We start from the raw sequence: 22,211 nt of genomic DNA, 5'->3' as shown, positions 1-22,211 counted from the left end.
GTTGCTGAATGGCAAGAATGTGCCAAAGTGCTTCAATCTTCCAGAGCTGTTACATCCACACCTGCGATTTCTGATGATCTGATGAACCCCTCCATTAAGAATCCAGCCCTTGTATTTCTTGAGTGGAACAATTTGGTACAGTTCTGGTTGATGATCCCGGTTTACAATGCAAGTGATAAAATTCTCTTCAGAAAGTCATTGCTAAGATTGCATAATTGGGCATTAAAGTTCTGATTATACTTTACAAACTCCAGGACTTTGTTAAAAACCTGACATTCCAATGTACTGAATTTCAGTGTTTGACAGCTCAGCTGTGAGAATTTTTTTAGAGAACATTTGTACCATAAGAACAGCATGTTAATTGACTAAAAAAAACTGGGACAGATTAATCATGGGAGGGAACACGATACCTAAGAGAATGTAGTTCTAGAGCCCTCTGCTGATTAAAACCTTTAGAAATACAGTTCTTTTTTGAATGCTCAGGGTTATTCATGCCATCCATTTCAAACCCCTAACATGGGGTGGAATAAATCTGCAAGCTAAGGTGGCTTTCATGCAGTGCTGACCAAAAAGGAGCCTGAAGGACTAGCTTGCTCCGGACCCTGAGCTTCCACGTGGCCAAAGAGGAGGTGAGGGGCATCTGCTTGTCGGTGTTGGCAGGTGTCTCTCCAGACCTATCGTTAGCACGTGAATTTTGCAAGGATGGCAATTCTCATTCAGCAGTGGCTGTGATGGTAATGGAAATTATGTGTGCTGCAAAAAATGATCAGAAAATGGCTGAGTACTATTGATTTATACGCTGAAAGAGTAGAGAGAATAGACATGAGCTAGAAAATTAACCAGCAGAGGGTATATACTAACAGCTTATGCCTTTCCCACAAATGCCGAAGCGGTGTTTTGCAGCCCGCCTTTCTTTTTGTGTTTTCAACTCGACCGATTAAACACGAGCCCTTACAGCACAGCATGGCTTACGGCCGGGATTGATGTTCGTGGCTCTGTAGGAGGATGGAACAAACCAAGTAGACATCTGTTCAGCCTGGAGAAGAGAAGGCTCTGGGGAGACCTTATTGTGGCCTTCCAGTCCCTAAAGGGGTTCTACAGCAGAGCTGGGGAGGGACTTTTTACTAGGGCATGGAGTGATAGGACGAGGGGGAATGGCTTTAAACTGGAAGAGGGCAGGTTTAGATTAAACATCAGGAAGAAATTTTTCACTTTGAGGGTGGTGAGGCACTGGCACAGGTTGCCCAGAGAGGTTGTTGAGGCCCCATCCCTGGAGGTGTTCAAGGCCAGGCTGGACGTGGCCTTGGGCCCCTGCAGGGGCATTGGAACCAGATGATCTTCAAGGTTCCTTCCAACCTAAACCATTCTATGATTCTATGATCTTTATTTTCCATGATGCCCCTAAACATATTTGTTATCATCCCTACTGCATGGTAAACCTGACTTTTTAGGTGTTCTGGTATGTAAAATATTAGCCTGACCATTGTCTGCAGCATTTTGAGAGTGACTGATCTAAGCTGATGAGGCTCCCTGGACTTTAATATGGAGTTTACATCCACAAACTGCTGAATTGATTGAGTGATTTAAATTTGTCATTAAAAAAACAGGAGCTGGGTTTGTGTCAGGCAATCAAAGGTCTTGTTTCTTGTTCTTTGAGAACATTTGAAGTAAAAAGAGGCCTGGTAGGGCTTTTTTTTCCAGATTTATGAAGCCATGGCCTTCTGGCACAATCATTTACTTGGTGGTGAAGAGAGGAGCCGTCCTAAAGCTGCCCTTAAATCTCCCATTTTGTTGTACCAGTGGCAGTTACTCTTGGTCTTTCCAAAGAGGTACACCCTCAGCAAGGCCTAGCTGATGGACGGTGGACAGTCTGCAGCTTTGCTGTGGGGCTGAAGTGCTGTGGGCACCATAGGCACTGTGGGCTGGGCTGGTGGCACTGGTTCTGCGGCGGGGTGGTAACTGCAGTGTTGGCAGAGAAAGCCCCCCCTGGCATCCACAAAGGGAGAAGATGATTTCATCGCTGCCAGTGAGGCTGTTCTGAATTCATCTCAAGATGATGGGGCAACTGACACTGGCAAAACATGTTTAAACCACAAATGGAGAAAACTGCGAAATGTGTTTAAGTCTGAAAAACTGGGCTACTGAAAGAAAGTGAGAGTGTGCCACCCACAAATTTCCTTAGGGAAGTGAAATTGAATTTTAAGAAACCATTTACCAGTGCTACATTATATGATGATAATGTTAACAAAAAGATCGCTCTTGTGATCTCTGACTGCTGTGTAGACAACCGTAATGTTGGAAGTCTCCCTCTTCCAGTTACTACTGGTGTCCTCTCCGAGTGTTCAATATACTTTGTGTATGTTTAATACACTGATATTTACCCATGAAAAACCTGTAAAGAAGTAGGCATGACTGCCATGGCATAATTAACTTTTTCCAAGAGTCGTATATAATTTTTGCATTGATCTGCATCTTTTCTTTTTGTATGATATTTCTTGTTACGCCTACCTTTAGAGAAGGTTCCCAAGATTGTCTAGTGCCATAGAATTTGAACCTTGCAAGATTTTAAGGAGAAGTCAGTGTGGTTAGACAGAAAGAGAATACTCTGTGCAGATCTTTCCTGTGAATTCATACGAAAGATTCATATTTCTCCAATTATAGAATATAGTCTTTACTGAAATGAAATTAATTTTTTCTCATATAAATATATTCTAAACTCTGAAGGTGAAATATGCGACCCTCCTGATTCTGGAGGGTTTTAATCAAGGGCGTCTGTGTGCTTAACACTTCACAGCTCCTGGCTAGTGATGGGACTAGTTGGTGTTGAGGGGAGATGGCAAAATTCAGACTTTATTACCTGATTCTGGCTAAAAATATGCAAGACAGAAACATGGCAGCTGCTATATACATTGAAATACAGAGGAGATGTACTCAGGTATGCATGTGTAGAGATAAATGTCATTTTAGATGTAAAATTGTATTCTCACATTCAAGCAACCAATTTTCCTGGATACTTGTGGGAATTAAATTTATAAGATTTCACTTGTGCTGACATTTTGGTGTACAGATATAGGCTTTTGCATTTTGATAATCCGATTTATGAACATACCTGTAATCATCTTACAGCATGGATGCGTAGCATTAATGGGTATGGTGAAACAAATGGGAAGCACTGAAAAAAGTTGCATCCATAGCCAGGAAGGAGGATAGAATAACAGAAGAAAGAGGAACTGATGGACAATAAAAGGTTTTCTATTTTTCCTGGCAAAATTTGAGATCTTCTATAGATTGAAGGGAGAGTAAGCAGGGGGGAAAGTTTTTAGTTGCGAGTGAACAATGTTAAGAACTAAGTTACGTGTTTGTGCAATTCAGTTGGAGAATCCCAGAATGGTGAGGGTTTGAAGGGACCTCTGGAGCTCACCCAGAGCAGGGTCACCTACAGCAGTTGCACAGGACGGCATATTTAAACTGTATTAAAGATTGGGAAGGAAGGAGAGGATGGGGCAGATGAGAAGTTCTTGCTGGTGGACGATTGGAAGACCGAAAAAGGCTAAAAAAGATAGATGACTTCTGGGGAATAGGGTATGCAAAATAAAGGGTACCAGGAGATGTTGAGAGATGTAGAGAGAAGACAAGCAACAGGTCAGAGGGTGAGCAGTGCTTCCGACACTTGGAAAGTGGAAGAGTTGAACTGGGTGATGGTGGGGTGAAGTCAAAACTTGCTGTACAAGGAGTGTGGTGAAGAAGACAATCAGGGATCAAAAAAGGCTTTGGGTGGACTATGCCCTGCAATAATGTGGAGGGTGATAGGAAAAAAAGTGTCTGTTACAGGGCTGTTCCAAGAGGACCAGTTTGATAAAAGGTGAAGAGGAGATGGCTGGGAGCATGGCGAATAGGAAGGGAGATGCCCAGAGCTGCCTGCCCATGCTGTAACGCGACAGGGCGTGCATGCTGAGCTGGTCCCTGTAACAACTGCCAGGAACTGTTCAAGTGAAGGGATCTACTGTTGTGGCACTACCACGTCACTCAGGTTCCGGCTGGCCTGCCTGGGCCAATGTTTGAGGCAAGCAAAAAGCCACGGACGAGGAGTGGAGTGGTGCACAAGCAGGTTTCCTCATGGTGTGGAAATAGGATGTAGTCCACATCCTGAAGCGTAGACGCAGTCCTGCGGGCTGGGGGCTACGCTGGAGCTCATGGAAAATACAAGGAATAGGAGGAATATTCCCAGGAGTGGTGAGCTTAAGGGAGAGAAATTGTCTCAAGGTAGAGTTTGAGTGGTGGAGAAGGTTGGCAAAAAAACTCACGTGGAATCAGAGCTGTATTTTTTTAATGATTAAAAAATTTCTGTTTTTCAAAAGGGAAGAGGGTTTTGAAAAAGGTTTGTGACTGAATGTGAACGTTTGCCACAGTGAGCGAGCAGCATGCATTTTGAGCGAGCAACACGCATTTTCTAGACGGTTTGTTATATGTGTTTCAAACGTAAGAGTGTTTTGGAGATACAGATGTCTAAACAAATAGGTGTTATGACATGTTGAAAACAAACTTAATCTCCTTCTATTTTGGACTTCTAATATCTGCCCCAATGTGACTGTGTCAGCCACGCGCTGAGCACGGTAACAAGGACGGGGGAGGAGAAAGGTCCCTTGTCCCGGCACACCTCTGCCTGGGCTCTTTCAGTAGATCAGCTTTCATTACGAGTCATGGTTGTCGCTTTTAATTAAAACTTTCTTTTCTAGCTGCACTTTGTAGCTGCACGTTATTATCTCTGGAACTTTCATTCTGCAACCTCAGCAAAATGCATCCAGTTCTCCTGTAGTAAGCTCCTGCTAAGCTGATTAATATGTCAGGAATAACGCAGACGGATTGTGATGTAAACCGCTGAAAAGTAATTGGGTATTCTGTATGATCCTATTCCTCTGTGAGGAAGAAACCCAGAATTAATGAAAGTTGTATCACTCATATTTAAATGCCAATTTGTTTAGTTGATGTATTTAGCAGGTAAATTGTTTTCTGTACCGTTCCTTGGGATAGCAGTACTAGACATCATATGGGCAGCAAAATCCTTTACACCATAAAGCAAGAAATAAAGCGTATTTCATAGTAAATTTCATACCAGATAGTCTTTTCAACTAAAGGATTACGTCAAGTAAAAGCTGAAACACATCAAAGATCTAAGTTGAAGTGTAAATTTCCCGGTTTCAAGAAAGCCTGCTTTCCAAAGAAGGCAATTTCTCATCTTCGTTTATGGGGATTCTCTCCTAATTAAATGTCTGCAGGGTGGACCATCAAACTTGTTGTAATTTCTAGCAATTAAGAGCATAATTGTTAATTTTCAGAATGTGCTACTAATATGCAACAAATTATAGAAATTCTGTCAGTTCTTGTATAAAAAGAAACTGAACAAAACTGAAGTTTTCCTTAAGGTTATGCAAAAACTGCCTTTAGGGAGAACAGGATACAGTTGGGAAAAAAAAAAAGCCAAACAAAAAAAACCAACAACATTTTTTGCTGTCATTAAACTGTCTTTGTTGTTGGAGTCATCATCATGGGTGATTAAGACCATCCGAAGAAACATTTACTCAGAAATTCTCACTCAGGAATTTCAAGGCAAGACCAATAGTAAACTTGAATTGAAATCAATTAATATCTTATCAGAAAGGGTAAAGATTGGGTCCTATGTCACAGAGAGGGGTTAAAGGTCTGGTCATTCAAAACCAACTGATATTTTGTAGAAATAATTCTATCTTAAATTTTACTTTGCTCTTTTTGGAAATTTCCCAAATCTCATGATGGTCAAGTCATAAGTGACATCCCAGATCTTGTAGCGAAGACAGAGGAGCTTCCTGCCATTAATATTCTCGGGAGACAAAAGGTAAAGTTGAAATCTGATTATTCATGCTTGGTTATTTTATTTTAGGATTAGTAAAATCTAAATATGAACTTGAATGCAGAACATTATAATGGAAATATAATGAAGGGAATTCAATTATCATGCATTAAATGGCATTTCTGGGTAAGATATGCTGGTTATCATGGTATTTCTGTGCAAGAAAACAATTCAGATAATATTTCACACCCCTCTTTTTGATAAGACAAATTCCCCTTTGGAAGCATTCTGCTATTGTGACTTTGTCTTTAGAACCATAGGTTCTTAATCTTTTCAGGAAGATTAATGAAACCTATTACAAATGGCTTATACGAACTGAATATTTGAATTCCTAAATTTGAATTACCAGTTAGTACATAAAAGCGACATGCCTGACTCCTTCACCTGGTTCAAGTGTGACATTTCAGTAGAATATGCTTCTTGTTTCTAAACAGGATATATAAAACTGTAACTTAAAAAAAAATATATATATATATAGTGACTTCCGCTGGAGAAAATGAGGTAAAAAGGAAAGAGATCTGGTCAAACCAAGCAGTGCACTTTCTTCTTTTTAAAATACACTGATTGGAACCTTGCAAAAAAAATTGACCTTAATTGGAAGGCACTGAAGTTTTGCATTGTTTTTCTGAAACTGTGTTCTCCCTGGGCAGCCCCGATGAGAGTCAGATGTCTGCAGATGGAGCCTTTCTCTGAAATTCCATGGCATGCTCCCTCAGAGCATCGCTTGCAGCTATTGCCTCCTGGAAGTCTTCTAATCTTGCCCTGGTTTTCCTTCCCTTCCTGCGTCTTGCTTTTTCCTTTCCCTATGTTCAAGATCTTTTCAGTCCACAATTGTATTTAGTTTAGCAGAAGTGTTGAAAAACGAACCACCCATAGAGTTTCCTTTGGTTTCTCTTTAACAGCTTGTCATAACTAAGAGCAAAGATGGATTTGCAGTCTTGTCCTATATTCAGAAGAGCATATTCACACAAAACCGGTGCCTGTTTTTGCGGGTGCTGGGGAGGATGGCTGGCCAGCCAGGCCTTGGCTGTGGATGATCTGACCAACCTGTTGACGTACGTTCCCTGCCCTGCCTCCCGAGCACTCGCTTGTCTGTACGTATGGATGAAAACATACGTGGCTGGGACTCCACCGCTGTGATAGTCCCATCTCATTCACTGGACATCTTTGAGGAGGGCCACAAAGATGCTGCAAGGGCTGGAGAACCTCTACTGGGAGGACAGGCTGAGAGAGTTGGGGCTGTTCAGCCTGGAGAAGTGAAGGCTCTGGGGAGACCTTATTGTGGGCTTCTAGTCCCTAAAGGGGCTCCAGGAGAGCTGGGGAGGGACTTTTTACTCGGGCATGTGGTGATAGAAGGAAGGGGAATGGCTTCAAACTGGAAGAAGGGAAATTGAGATGAGATATTAGGAAGAAAATTTTTCCTGTGCGGGTGGTGATCCCCTGGGGCAGGTTGCCCCGAGAAGCTGTGGCTGCCCCATCCCTGGAGGTGTTCAAGGCCAGGTTGGACGGGGCTTGGAGCAACCTGGGCTGGGGGGAGGTGGCCCTGCCCAGGGCAGGGGCAAGGTCCCTTCCAACCTAAACCATTCTATGATTCTGTGACATCCATGTCACACACTGCCGTGCGGGGGCCATACACAAGTACAGTCAGAAATGAATTGGTCTTGTTTCAGAGGTACCCAGGGCTTTTACCTCATACTCACTGGAAGCAAGGTGGCAGAAGACTCATTGCTGTGACTCAAAAGTGAAAGTCTCCACCCAGCAAGGCCAATTGAAGCACACTCGTTCCTGTGTGAGCATCTTCCCTAGATGTCCATGGCTCTCCTTTGCTGGGGCATATGTGTTGCCCTTCCATGAGAGAGACTGAATCAGGGCATCACTAGAGGAATCCCCAGCTTCAGCAGTTGGGTAAGAGGAGCAGTCAAGCCCCAGCGAGGGGTTCAGTAAGGAGAGGTGCTCAGAGCTGCAGCAGCGGTGTGGGAGGGTCTGGCCAGCCCTGTCCCCGTGCCCCTCGCTGCCCCTTTGCAGCCTGCAGGGCAGTGGGCCATGTGAACGGGCTGCCTGTTTCCTGCTGGCATACGCTTTTCATATTTGTCCTAGTCCTTCCTTGTATCTCTTCCCATTTAAGTTCATTTTTTCTAGAGGTGGATAAGCAAAGTTGTGTCTTCGTTTCCAATGAAGTATTGTAACGTCTTCTGCAAAGGCATCAATAGACCTTCCCATTTTGACATCTTCAGGGGGAAAAAAGCAAGTTTTGTAGTTGGCAGTTTTAAGGAAGAGGGATGCTGATTTTCAGGCAGAGAATAAGCAGATTACATTTCATCAGAACTTCTCCTGAATTGGAAAATTGTGAGAATATGAAAAATCACAGTCACTACTGATGCAAGGACTTACATAACTGTAATTCTCTTGTCACAAGTACGGTATTAACGCTGTAGACAAAAGCTCTTGACTGGAATGAAAAATACAAAATGGAGGTATTAAGAGTTATACATCTGACTAAGCTAAGAAATAAATGAGTAAAAACTCACACAGTTTCATACAAGACAGCGCTAAGGTGATGCCCACAAAGATGTGTATAATAGAGAGGTGAGCAGCATATTTAAACACTAAAAGCTGGATGAAAGGGACACAGCTCGTATAGGCAGATAGAATATTTCTACATTTAAAAAAAAAATCTAGATTATTAATAGTGCTATGTTTCTAATTGAAAAGTACTGAAAATTAAGATGACTCTGAGAGCTTTGAAGTTCCCTAATTATTCCGGTGCCCCAGACTGAAAATGGGCACAATGTAAATCATCTAAACAGCACTCATAATTAATTAAAAGAGAAGGAAGAAAACAAAAATGGATGTCTGGCCAGTGCTAGGAGAGTATCAGTGAGGAAAAGGTTTTTGGCTGAAGGAAATTCAAGAGTTGTTTCGTGACTGTTTTTTTTTTTTAATTACAGCCATATGCTCCCCTTTGTTCCATTTCATATGTGCAGTCCCTCTTATCCAGTCTGTTCCAGCAGAGAAAATATAACATAAATTCTGGCCTATTGGAACAAACTGGGAAACTCCCCATGCCTTCCTAAGGTGAGAGGAGGGGTACCTTCTGTACCTTCAGCACTTGTAGAATCACAAATCACGCGAAGTGCTGCAGAAAAGGCTTCTGTTTCACAGAATGGGTGTTTTAAGGGATTTGAAGATAGAAGTGGTACTGTGATCAACAAGATGCGGTTTGAAAAAGAAAAGAAACAGTAGCTGAAGAGTTTGATTTGCTGCCTCCTCTTGCGATCAGTCCCCTGTGCCATGCCAGCGTCCAGGCTGGTGCTGTGCCCTGAGAGGCGATGATGGCGAGGGGACCTCTCCGGGATGCACGGCTTTGAGGAGGCGATGGCGGTGAGAGGACCTCTCAGGGATGCGCGGCCTCGGGGAGGCGATGGTGGTGAGGGGACCTCTCAATGATGCACGGCCTTGAGGAGGCGACGGCGGTGAGAGGACCTCTCAAGGATGGTGCGGCCTTGGAGAGGTGATGGTGGCGAGGGGACCTCTCAGGGATGCGCGGCCTTGGCTGGGTCGGGGCCATCGAGGGTGTCCACTTCTGAGAGCCCAAGTGGGAGTCAGGGGCTGCCGGGCTGGGGCTCACAAGGAGCTGCTCTCCACTTCCAGCGCTTCTGGAGCGATGGAAGACCTCTGGGAGAGCCAGAAGGGGATGATGGAAACTGTGATTGCTTTAGTGATTGATATATTTGTGATTTCTAAGCTTGATAGTATAACTCGCCGCAAAGAGCCAACATATTAGCATATTAATGTTGTTGATTATGCTGATAATAAGAGAAAGAAAAAAGGAACAGAAAAATCATCACTTATCTGTGATGTATGACAAAGAAATCAGTAAAGCGAATTGTCTGCTGCTTTGAATATAATTAATATTTTCTGAGCCCTCTGGCAAATGTTACCGTTATTACTCATTTCAGCCTTGTAATGCTCTCATTCAGACTTGTAAGTTCTTTATTTTCAGGATTTCCCAGTAACTTTCTAGCACTACCGGATCACTCAAACTTTGCAATTTCTTGCAGTTTTCCAAATGAAATCTCAAGAGCGTGAACGATTCTATGTTTGATACCTTGTCAGCCAACACAGGCTGGTCCTACCGTACTCACTACCTCTTGGTTTTCTTCCTGTGTGAATTTTGACTCGGGCAGTGTTGACTATGGCAGTGCCTCGGGGAACTAAGACCTTCCTGAGATAAGAATACTTAAATGAAGCGTTACATCGAAAACTTGTTTGGTAGAAAAATTAAATCTGTAATTAATCTATACCGGAAAACTGAAAATGAAAATTTATACTACCAACTACACAGAGGAGAATTCTGGAGTTTTTTGCAGTAGGATTTTAACTGCCTCTTTTCTTCATGTATCTACTCGACACTTTAGAAAAGGACATCAGAAAAGTATTCTTTGCTTCTAAGAATTAAAATTGCCTCCAGTGATTTAAAACTACTTGGGTTTAGCGAAGACTTTCAAGGTCTTGAAGAAGAGGCATATATGGGGCAGCTGCTCTGTAGTGCGACACACGGCCGTCCCGTGGAACCTGTGACGGGAGAGTCGGCTTCAGGCTGTGCGGAGAGACTCCGTCCTGGCTGTGCAGGGGGATAAAAATGTACAATGTCAGTGTCACCCTTATTTCTCACCTGGTTTCGCTCAGATTGTTCTTTCAGCGGAATATGCTGGAAAAATTACACCCAGTACTTCTTTGTCAGGGCAAATCTCTATCTTCTACGGGCACCTGTTTTTGACAATCATGTTGGATTTGATTATTATAAAGTCTACACTATTTTTTAAATGAGGGGTTATATAGCATTCTTTTAAAGAATGAGCTGCATAGAATACAGTAGTATCCATCATTTTAGAAGCTGGTTTCCTTATGGAAACAGAATGATTCTTGTCATGCTTGATATAAGCCATTGAGCCTCGTATAAACCAAAGCTTCAATGAACCACAAAGCTTTTTTTAATAATCTTACCAGTGCTTTCTACCCTGTTTTTTTGGTGTTTGTTTTTTTGGTGGTTTGCTTTTTTTTAGCACGTGTATAAATATATGCATTTGAAGTTTTGCAGGTCCAAGATGATCAACAGAGTTGGCTTCATAATTACAGTCAGATCTCTCAAATACGGTATTTGGGAGTTCTTGTTTTAAATGTACTACGAGCACGAAATCGAGTGGATTCCAAAGGCAATTTGAAAGTAGTTTTTATGTTACAGCTCTTTCAGGTTGCTTGCCCAATAATTGCCACGTCCTAGTTGTTCTTACTGGTTTTTTAATACTGTTAATGAAAAAGTAAAGCACGCTGATGGTAATACTTTGCACATTTTAGGATAAAACTAAACTGATTAGATAAAAGTATTTTCAGAGAGATGTGGTATTTTTAGTTGCTTTTTTTTAAAGCAAATTTTTAATTACTTTGGGGGGGGGGAGAGGAAAATAGCTGTATCTGATGATGTGTAGGCCCTTTGCAGAGGAAAAAGCTTCTGAGATGAAAAAATGAATTCTTCTATCTTGTCTTTTGAAAAAAAAAAAAAAAAAATTGCTGCCTCTCCTATTCTTTCAAGATACTTGAAGTTTCTGGAGCTATTTTGTTCCATCTTTAAATCAGAGTTTTGTGAGCCATACCGCAATTTTCTCTGCCTCTGTCTTTTAAGTAGGGAAGGAGAACATCTTTTCTTGTGATTACTGAGAAACAGGGATTAGTGATTTTACTGCACAAAAGATCCATTAATTGAGAAGAGATTAGATTTTATTGTAATTAAGTTCTGTAAAACTACTGTTTTTCTTAGATTAAGGATTTTCTTTATAAGAGAATAAACTGCAGATAATCAGAATGAGATGCTTGCATGAAACTGATAAATAGTTTGTATTTAGGCTTCTTTCATAGTTTCTCTAATCTAATTCAAGAAAGAATATATATTTTTTAAAAGCATTCAGGAAACAGGTCGTAACATTTTTAAGCTTTCGTGGGGAAAAATGTGTGTTTCATTTTGTTTTTCTGAATTGTTGAAAAATGGTACATTACAGTCGGTTATGAATGCAGTTGTACAGAATTAATTATTAGTTAAGATGTTAATAAATTTCCTTAATGAGAATTGAAAAAAAAAAAAAAAAAGGCCGTACATTTCATCCTATTTCTTTTGCATTTGGAAAAATCCACCTGTTCCCACTGCCTTTGCAGGACAGCCTTTATAGCTTTCCAAGTTGCTGAGCATTTCTATGGGTGGTCTGATGAATTCTGAAAATCTAGTGATCTTACATGTGAGACTGAATAGACAACCTGAAATGTCTTGATTTTTGACTGTGATATGAGTCTTCTAGAGTATATAGTCTTTAATGGATAGGATGTGACATACGGTGAGCAATAACCTCTAACACTCAGCTATGGAAAAATAGATTTCTTTCACTAGCTTAAATGGGGAGAAGTACTAAGCACTGCTGTTTGTGTGAGGAAGTAGGAAGACTTTCTGTATTACTTACAGGAATTAAGGAATTTTATAAAGCAGCAATGTGTATGGTGACTCAGCCTCCCAAGGTTGGGAGATTGGCTTTCTGTTGAGTCTATTTGACTGAAATTTTGTTTCCAAGGATCTCAAGTAGCAATCCTCTTACAGTCAGTAACCATCAGAACGAAAGAAAAGCTTTATGAAAATTACAGAGGAATAAAATGTAGGTGAGAAAAGTATAATTACCAAAGCTGGAATTAGTCCAGAGTAGGAATTAATAATACTGAAATTAATAAAGGGTTTAATTACCATTAGTCCACAGGGCATGAAATTTTACTCCTGTCAGTTGTACCACAGCTCCTTTAATTCCATACAGGTGCTTTCTGAAATGATTGCAAAGAACAGCAGAAATCCCAGGGGTTTGGGGTTTTTTTACAGGTTTTTTGGCAATTCTTTTTTGTTTTCTTTTCAATTACAAAGGTTAAATAATGGAGCAAACTATGGACATGTGCAAACCCACTTCGTAGCAAAATACATGGAAGTTCATACTTTCCCATGACCACTCTTCCAGCAAATATTCCATAAGCAGCGGTTTCTGTAGTGGAGTTACTTCATACTAATTTTTCTCACAAAATCTTAGCAATGCACCATAATTCACGTTCAAGTACCTTTCTTATTCCAGTATTCATCTTTTCTTAAATATAGATTGCTTATCTATCCAAATCACATTCTGGGTTTCGTTTGGGTCTTTTTTTCCTGAAGAGGACAGTTCCAATAGATAATCAATTAATCCCACCAACATAATTTGTCATGACAATCGGGTCTCACCATACCTTTTGAGGAAGGCAAAGTAATTAAATCACTTTTGTTTATCATCACATTTTTTTCTTTCTAATTTTTAAAACCATTTTCTGTTGAATAAGAAAGTACAGGGTTTTTTTATGAATTGCGATAATGGAAACCTTTTGTTTGCGTAAGCGGAAGAAAAACTTTAGAAATGTTGTAATTGCTATTTTTAGTACAGTTCTATCACTTCACTATTTGTACACTTCCTAGCTGTGCTATTATGCTATTATTGCACTGGGTTTATGTTAAAATGAAATGTGGGGTTTGTTTTATGTGTGTGCCTACAGTAGAGGAGAATAATGCAAAGCTAAGTGCTTTGCAATGCCTATGGGAAGAATGTTTTTCCGAGTAGTTTTTGAAGTACATGTCACTGTTCAATTGTTTTCATTATCTTCAGATGGCTTGAAAAATAATTTGATATTCCAAGGGCATTTATTTTTATTGTGTCAAGGCTTGAAATAAGCAGTTGCAAATGCTGCTTCCTATGCTTGAATACAAAGAGGCTGTGCAGCTCGGTAGCTGATTTCATTTTTGTGGTGAAGTACGTATTCTGTGACCAATGCTTTTACCGTTTTCATCTGTTTCGGTCTCGTACGCTCAGATGAGCTGGTTGGGAAGGTTTCTGGGACTGAAGGTGCAGTGGCGGTTGGTGCCAGCGGTCGTGCTGTACCCCTTCTCTCGCCTCTGCCCGGCTCCCGGCGGCGGTGGCCGGGCCGAGCGGTTGGGTGGCCGGGCAGCGTTGGTGCTGCCCACCCTGGGGCCAGGTCCTGCAGCTGGCTCGTTCCCAGCAGGGACATCGCCCCCGCCACGTACCGGGGTGCTCCTGCGGTGGGGAGGGATGGGACATGTGCTTCCCGTCCTCTCCCCATCGCCCCTTCCGCGGCTCTGCCGATGTTGGCAGCTTTCCTTCTCGGCATTGCTCTCTGTATTTTCCTCGCAGCTTCCCAGGTGGGAAGGTTTGCTGAAGTCAGCAGTTCCTCCAGCTGCCGGTGATGCAAAAGTCAGGTAGCACATGGTGCGAGGCGACTAACTGAGTAGCGATGGCCAAAGCCTCCGTCAGCATCCAAATACAGACTGTCAAGACCAGGCGAGCTGGTTGCATGTGATGTGCTACAGTGGTGGGAGCAGATGTAGTGAAAAAAGATTTGGAGAGAGCAGATAAGATGGCGATCAGAAAAAACCCTGATCTGAGAGAGAACTGGGAGCGCTTCTGGTGTGATGGGCTGTTCTCTCGCTGGACTTGCTTTGGAGAGAGCTTTGGGACTTTTCCTGCCTTAAATAAAAAGTGACAAATGCAAAATTTTTTGAAGTTGAGAAAACGACAGAAGTCATTTTGTCCCAAGTGGGTTTCGAATTGACCAACGGATTTGAAGCTGCAAAGGCAGCAGCCTTATTTCCAGGGGAAAATTAGGGGCAATGTTAAAATAAACATTTCTTTATCACAGGAAATTCAGAGTGCCAATCAAGAACCCAGGTGCCGCTACAGTGTTGTGTATGAAATCTGACTGGGGATCGAGTGTTCCTGGTGTAAGGAGCTTAAATGAAGAACATTTAAAGTCAAAGTTCATAGAGTAAATTTGAGTGGTGTGTGGCATCCTTAAATTCCAGCTGTGTGGCTGTTCGTGTCCTGCAGTGCACTATACCATTGAACTAAAATCAAGCTTTTAGATTTTGTGATTTATTAGCGTGTAAATGAATTCCTTCTTTTTTTCATGCCTGCGAGTCTTCTGTTTTTACATTTTCAGAAGTTTATGTACACTGTATCATGCAGATGTTTTCATTGCATCAGCTGACTGTAATTTAGATACAACTTTTATGTTATACCCACAAACTTGGCATCTGGTCAGGCTGAATGACAAAATTGCTATACTCTTTTCTCTGTTTTAAGCTTCACCCTTACGCCAAAATCAGGCAACAGAAACCAGCTGCGCTCCAGTTTCACTGATGTTCGTTTCAGCATCTCAGTCTTCTTGAGAACATGAAAAAACAGTATTTGTTCTGACAGCATTCCCGTGCTCATCTCCTTGGGATTACTGGAGGCAGATTAGGTGCTAATCAAATTTAAACAAGGAAATAAAACATTTGAGAATTTTATTTACCTCCAAAATATCAATGTATTGCATGATTAAAAAGTCTCAGAGATCCATGAATGGAGCATTATCTGACCAAATAAATTATTTTTTTATCTTACATTTTTGATAAATAATGGCTTAAGCAATATGAGTTTTCTCCACTGGTGTTTTGCATGAATATACAGTTGCTTTTTCACTGGCATGCTGTGAAAAAGGATCCTGATGAGCTTTCTTTTGCTTTACTTGGACTAATTTTGTGCGGGTTTTTTTTTCATAAATGTAACTCAAACCCCTGTAAGTGGTTTAGAAAATGGGAGTTGAAGAAGTTGAAGGAGTTGAAGGTTTAGCCCTTCGTGGCTTTGTGGTACTATGTTTCAGAACAGCCCAGTTTATCTATAATCCTGTTAAAATATCTTCTAAAAATGTCAATAACTATTCTAGATTTAGAGACTGCTTGACATGTATAAAATCTGTTTATTGAGTGTTCTCTCAATTCGAGTGTAGCGAGTTAAAGTATTTTTATTCCACTGAAAAATAGTAAGACACGATTGTGAAGATTGTTACTCGTGTGAGCTAGATGTGCTCGAGCCGTGTGTGCAAGGGAAGGTCTGCAGACCTTGGCATCTGGAGCAGAAGCAGTTAAAAACAGACTGGGAAATTTCCCAGGCGATTGTTTTACTGCAGAAAAATTAATGGCATTTTTGCCAAGTCCCTTGTCTGAGTTTTCAACAGACTAAGGTAATGCAAGAGAAGCGGGAATAACAGGTAAACAGGCTGCCTGGTTTGGGGTTGCTTTTGTTCTGGTTTTGTAACCAATTAAGTTTACATATCCTTTTCTTAATTCATATGATTGGAAAGACAGTGCATAGACTCCAGCAGTAACTGCGGGAAGCTAAGGAACCCTCTTGATTTGAGACAAATCGGGTGTAATAAAATGGGGCATTTGTCAGGGAGGATCAGAAGCGAGTGACTCCGACTGATTCACTTCAGTGACTCACAGTCCCCGCTGGGCACAGGACCAAAACACCCAGTACCAAAGGTGTCGCTTTGTACTTTGTCTGGTGGACATGTTCATACGTGTAGGATTTACGCAGCTAATTTTCATCATTAAAGAAAGCCACAGTTGTGGATGGGCTTGGCATGTGTGCTTCTGTCCCAGTGTAGGGGAAGAGATGACGTACTGAGATTGCTTTTTGTGATTACGCTGGCAAATCTCACTTCTTCATGTTTTGTACAAAGGTAGAGTAAGAAATGCAGAGTGCAGACTACAGATATCCCTCGGGACAAACTGTATTTAATAGACTGCAATCTTGATAATAATTGGAAAGAAACAGTCCTCCAAATGTTGATAGTTTCAGAAAACTGTTTTTTCCCCTTTTCCTTCAGTATGCTGTTTGGAGATGACAACCAAAAGGAAAATTATCGGCCGCTTGGTGCCCTGCCGGTGTTTTCGTGGTGAAGAAGAAATCGTCTCAGTGTTAGATTACTCTCACTGTGGCCTACAGCAGGTGCCAAAGGAGGTTTTTAACTTTGAACGGACGTTAGAGGAGCTTTACCTAGATGCCAATCAAATTGAGGAGCTACCTAAGGTAATCGGTGTTCTGCCTGTAATACGGATGTCAAAGCTGTGTTCTTAAATGTGTCTTCAGCATGTGCTTCAGCTCTGAAATAGGGCTTGTTCTTGACCGGGACACCCGCTTGCTGTGGGCAGAGTCACGGGTATTGACTCTAGAGATTCGATTACGTTTTTACAAATCTTTTTTCTGCCCTCTCTGAAGAGCCCGAAGTGCTGAGCCACCGTTCTTGCAGATGGTGCTGCGTGGGGAGCAGTCGGGCCACCTACTTCTCCTGCCTTCCCAGCGCGGGAACGGGGGCAGCCGATCGAGTCTTGAGTTGGGAAATTAACAGTTGTTCAAAAGAAGTACTTCTTGCACAATTTATTAACATGGCGTTTGATACCCTGGCCAGGAGTACACTTAGATATGGGGTAGGTGATCCTCTCTAGCACTGCTTTTAAAAGCAAGCAAACTGCAAATGAGGTCCTGCAATGAGATTGCTTCACTTACCCTTCCTGTGTAAAACTTCTTTCCCGCAATCTTTAAATCTGTTCTTCTATTGATTAATGTTTACTATAAGGAATTAAAAGTTACTGTAACGTAAGTGTTCTGGAAACAAAAGAAGGCAAGGTAGTGGAAAAACCAATTAATTGTAGGTGCTAGCTACATAATGAAGCATGAAGTAATGTAATCCATTCCTTAATTGAATTTTTCTCAACAATAATGAAAGATGCTTACAAGTCTTTAATTAAACATTGTTCCACTGTAATCCATTCTTCATCATCTCTCAACATATTTTTTTCTTACACTGCATAGAGACTTTATGTAAATTCTATTTACAAATGTAGAAAACGTACTTTTTCCATTACCTAAAGTTCCTTTACTCAGATATGATGGCTCATTGCTTAAGATTGCTTGCTCCATGAGGAAGTTCTTTACAGATGGTAAGACAGGGTAGCTACAACCTTTTAAGTGTCCCAGAAAAATTATACGGAGAAGTGCCTTCTCTCTCCTGCTACTGCAGGAGATGGCAGAGAAACGGCTATTTTTTCTGACCCCATATATATGTAATGGATTGTGGTGGAGGTCATTTTACTGCTAATGAATGCCTTCAGGACTATTTCTCTTTTAACAACAATATATTGTTAACCACGTATATTTTAATTACGCTACTGAAGAGTATTTAGAGTGTTTAATTTAGCTAGGGATTTTGGGGATATTTATTTGGGGTCTCTTGAAAGTATGCATCACCATGGTATTCAAACTAAATTGCAGTCCATAATGGAAGACAAATACATTAGGGCATAGAACAAGAGCAATATACCATAATTCTATACGGGAAAACTGAGGGACAAAGGTTAAGGGGTCCAAAATTATGAACTTGGGGTGAAGGTGCTAGTTGTTAATGTCAGTCACAATCGAAATGTGCATGCTCATGAAACCTTTGCATTGGGTTGTGGTATCATCAATTTTGTATTTGTTATTTGTGAAACAAAACAGTAGACAAATACATGCCTTGGCGAGTTTTTCATGTGTAGGACTCTATTTTTCCACCTCTTTTTTCTCATTTTTCTTTGTTACAAGTAATATTTTGAAGCAAATACTATGTATTAAAGAAATCCTTTTAATTTGTCTTAAGTTTGAGTAAATGCATCATTTAACATAGTCTTGTCCTTTTATAACAGAAGATTAATGGCAGTGTTAATTTGCTTTCTTTATACCATTAATAATTTTTTGTCTTAAGCCTTTATTAATTGTTACCATAAATTAAGTGGTCCAAATAATTTCTTTATCAAATTTTCTGCTTCAAATATTTTTTTGCTGCATATCTCTGAACTTTTTCACTATTGAATTAATATTCTAGGAGACAAAATGCCATTTTTTTTCTTAAAATGTAACTATATTACTTAACATGTAATACAAAAGTTAATGTTATGCTCTCCCATACGCAGAACTTTCCTCTCTCTGTAAATGTGAATTCAAATAACTTCCTCCAGAGGAAGCCTGTTTTGTCAGTTTTCTGTTATTTACCAAATGTTATGTGCCTCTGAAGTTGCAATAGTCTTTTGAAATTTTCTATCATCAGAAAGCTTGATTATGTTTAAAATTTTAATGAAAAAAGCACAGGTAAAAACTCTATTAAGTCCTTATCTACCTTCGTTATTTTCCCTTCTACATAATACTCTAGAAACCAATACATTCTGCCTGCTCTTTTTTTTAATTTTTACCTTACATTTTATGTATCATAATTATGCTTTTCTTTTCTGCAGTCTTCATTAGAAATGGATTTCTAGTTCCTAATTTCTAATATTTTTTCTTTTCTTTTAAGGATTTCTAGGATTTTTATATAATTCTTATTCTGTTTTCCCCTAAATCTAGCCAAGTCTTCTATTTTATTTGCCTTTGACTTCGTTATCATGAGCTGCAGCTGCAAGTATGTCCCTATTTGTATGAGTCAACTGAATCAATGACTAATAAAAAAGAATTTTGATTCTGATGAAGGTGGATTCACGGGCAATCAGTATCCAGAAAAAAAGGAATGAGGTGAAAATTCTCCCCAGCAGCTTTCCCTCATAAAGATAAAGTAAAATCTGGACTAATTATTAATGGACAAAATTAGTTTACTTGTTAATGCCTAGGAAAAAATTATCTGTCTCTAAGAACAAATTCTAGAAATAGCCACCACTGTGTTTCGCCATCTCGTGATACCAGTAAACTATGCTACACAAGTCGGAGGCTACATCTTAATGCTTAATTATCTCACTGAGAACAACCAGTACAACCAATACGTAGACAGTGTCAAGGTAATCACTAATGTATAGCTCACACAGATGGGGAGGTATTAATAAATTAATTATATTTTTCCTTTGCATTGCATTTGCTATATAGGTTACAGTTTCCATTAAGGCATTGAATCCTTTTTCTCAATCTGTCAGTAAGAAATCGCGTTTCTGTTCTGCAAAGCTAGAAAGTGTTATTTCGTTGCAGTTCTGACATGAGATTCCCCCAATACATTGGCCAATCTATTTCACAGCGGTGCCTATAGAAAGTAAAGAGCAGAAATTTCATAGTGTTCTGTAACAGTCCTGGAAGCCGACAGCCTCCATTGCTGTGTAGTCGAGAACTTGAGATATGCAGAATAATAGCCCATTGTTAGAACTCGAACCACAGCGCTATTAGCACCACTTGGTTTCCAGTCTGAAAGGAATAAAAGCAATATATGGACGTACAGTATGATGATTACATGAAGATCGTGATGGCAAGGCCATGAAGCACTAGAAAAAAAAGACACCTTTTGAAAATCCAGTGGGTAAAAAAAAAAGTGGGCAATTTTGGGCCTACATACCTGTCTTCACACTCTCCTGTTATTTCTGATACAACAGTACGCGATAAAATTACTCCAGAGGGAATATTTTTTATTACGCTTCTTCATTCACCAGTTCGAAAGCCTTGTATCTGTTCTGATATTGTCAGAACTTTAAGTTCCAAGACTTCCTTGGCTTTTAAAAGAAGAATTCTCCAGGGGAGCATGTGGGAACGTGCAGTGGGAATTTCATTTTCCAGGTACAATAGCATGGTATAGTTTGGATATGTACCAAAACTCTGCAGGCTCCATATGCTGAACACCACTATGGTCTACAGCTCTTCTCACGTGCTAATGTGGCTAGAAATTTCGAGAGCAAACCCTAGAGCCTGTGAATTATGTTATTTTCCAATCTTGTCCAAAATGATGTGCTTCCTTGAAAAAGAGAAGCAGCGGATGCTCTCAGATGCATTGCAGAGGAATTCCTCATTCTCTGGAGAAATGCTTCCCTTTATTAACATTTTCTGCAAGCAGAAATGCACAGCCCGGTTTGGCATCCAGCGTGGACGGTAGATGTTCTGGCTGTTCCTATAAATTATTTTGGGAAGCGGCGGCCCCAGCATGGAGACGGTTCCTGTCAGTCCTGCAGGGCTGAGGCACCGCTCCATGGCTCCCTGCCTGCCCTGGGACGGGGCTGGTGTGCAGTCCTGAGGATTAACGAGTGCGTTTCATGCGAGAGGAGGTCTGAAAAGCAAAACTGTCAATACAAAGGCATTTTGAAAAGTGTCTTCCAGTAAAAAGGCCCTTTCATATTTCGTGGCAGTTGACAGTGACCATGGTGTGGTGCTCCTCATTCTGAGCATTTTTTTATTCATGTGATTTCCTCTCAGTTTTCTGAAAATAGGTTGCCTTGCAGAAAAAGCAGGATTTTTCTAAAGGATTATGATAGCAGGTTAACGGCAGTTTCAAACTGATCTAAAATTTAGTTCAGGTGAAGTAGCAGGTTGGCATTTGCATCCCATTTGTGTGTTATTTTTCCCCTCTCTGTATACTTGGCTGAGTTTTTCATCTAAGCAATCAAATCATTATGCATTCTCAAATAGCCCATAGATGAGTGTATAGACTTTATTCCGATACAGAAGTCTGAAAGAAATCCTGAATCTGTTGTAAGCACAGCACTGATATTTGAAGGACGCTTTTGGGATGCCTGCAAAGAGAAGGTGTTCTCTGGAACCCACTGAATTTTCTGGTGCCGTTTGGCAAATTTGTGTTCGCAGAAAGTCCTAGGGGGTTTGGTAACTCTTAACTCTTGAAAAGAGACATGTTTTTAGAGTCCGCAGCCACAGGGCGGGCAGTGCGGAGCAGGCCTTGCCTGCAGGCCCTGTGGTGGCGCTGGAGGCCGGCTATGGTGAGGCCGAGCGTCACGCTGCCCTCCCTCTTCACAGCCAATTTACCCCAGTACCTCCGCTGGGGAATGTGGAGCGTGGCAATAAAGGAAGCCAAACAATTATATTGAGTTTACACCTGTGAGCACGCTGGGCTCCGAGAACCTCTGAGCTGCTCGATCTCTAAAAATGCACCTGCTTGTCGTTCACCCACGGCACCTCTAACCCGGCAGTGCAGTGTCGCTAAATGGGAAACCGCTTTGCCTCACCGCGGTCTCTTAGTGTCGTTGTTTTATTAATTTTTACATGTGCAAGGGGTTGGATGAGGTAGTGATGTTTCTTGAGGAAAGCAGCGATGTTAAATAGGTGCTTTCAACAGGATTTATTGATTACTCCACATTGAAAGGAGGATTGATTTTGCAGTGGAAATTCTGACATTTGATAAAATCCGAATTTGAATTAAAAATTAGAATAAAGTCATGAATTTGGGGAGGACGACTTAAGGAACATATCCTTTTGATAATGTCAAAGCATTTTGTTTCTTGAAGATAGCAAATTTCTTCTGCGTGCAGCCAAAATATTTTAAAATCTATCATGAAGTTAAATTATAAAATAAAATGTTTTCATTTACCAGAAGCCACAAAAATTTTCAATTGATATGACACCCATGAAATACGTACCTACAA

The 22,211-nt window shown here is 40.8% G+C and overlaps 1 protein-coding gene across 1 annotated transcript in view; it reads left to right on the top strand.

Annotated features, from left to right (window-relative positions):
* Window positions 1–16,680: 16,680 nt before the first annotated feature.
* The window catches only part of LRRC7 (leucine rich repeat containing 7), a 103,439-nt gene continuing 97,908 nt past the window's right edge, over window positions 16,681–22,211 (top strand). Inside the window, exon 1 of the mRNA XM_009883995.1 lies at window positions 16,681–16,869. Within this exon, the coding sequence (XP_009882297.1) occupies window positions 16,681–16,869 (189 nt within the window). The remainder of the gene's footprint in view (window positions 16,870–22,211) is intronic.

The sequence above is a fragment of the Charadrius vociferus genome, unplaced genomic scaffold (assembly GCF_000708025.1).
Source record: "Charadrius vociferus isolate BGI_N301 unplaced genomic scaffold, ASM70802v2 scaffold423, whole genome shotgun sequence".
Lineage (NCBI taxonomy): Eukaryota > Metazoa > Chordata > Aves > Charadriiformes > Charadriidae > Charadrius > Charadrius vociferus.
This window is presented reverse-complemented; position numbering and strand designations above follow the sequence as displayed.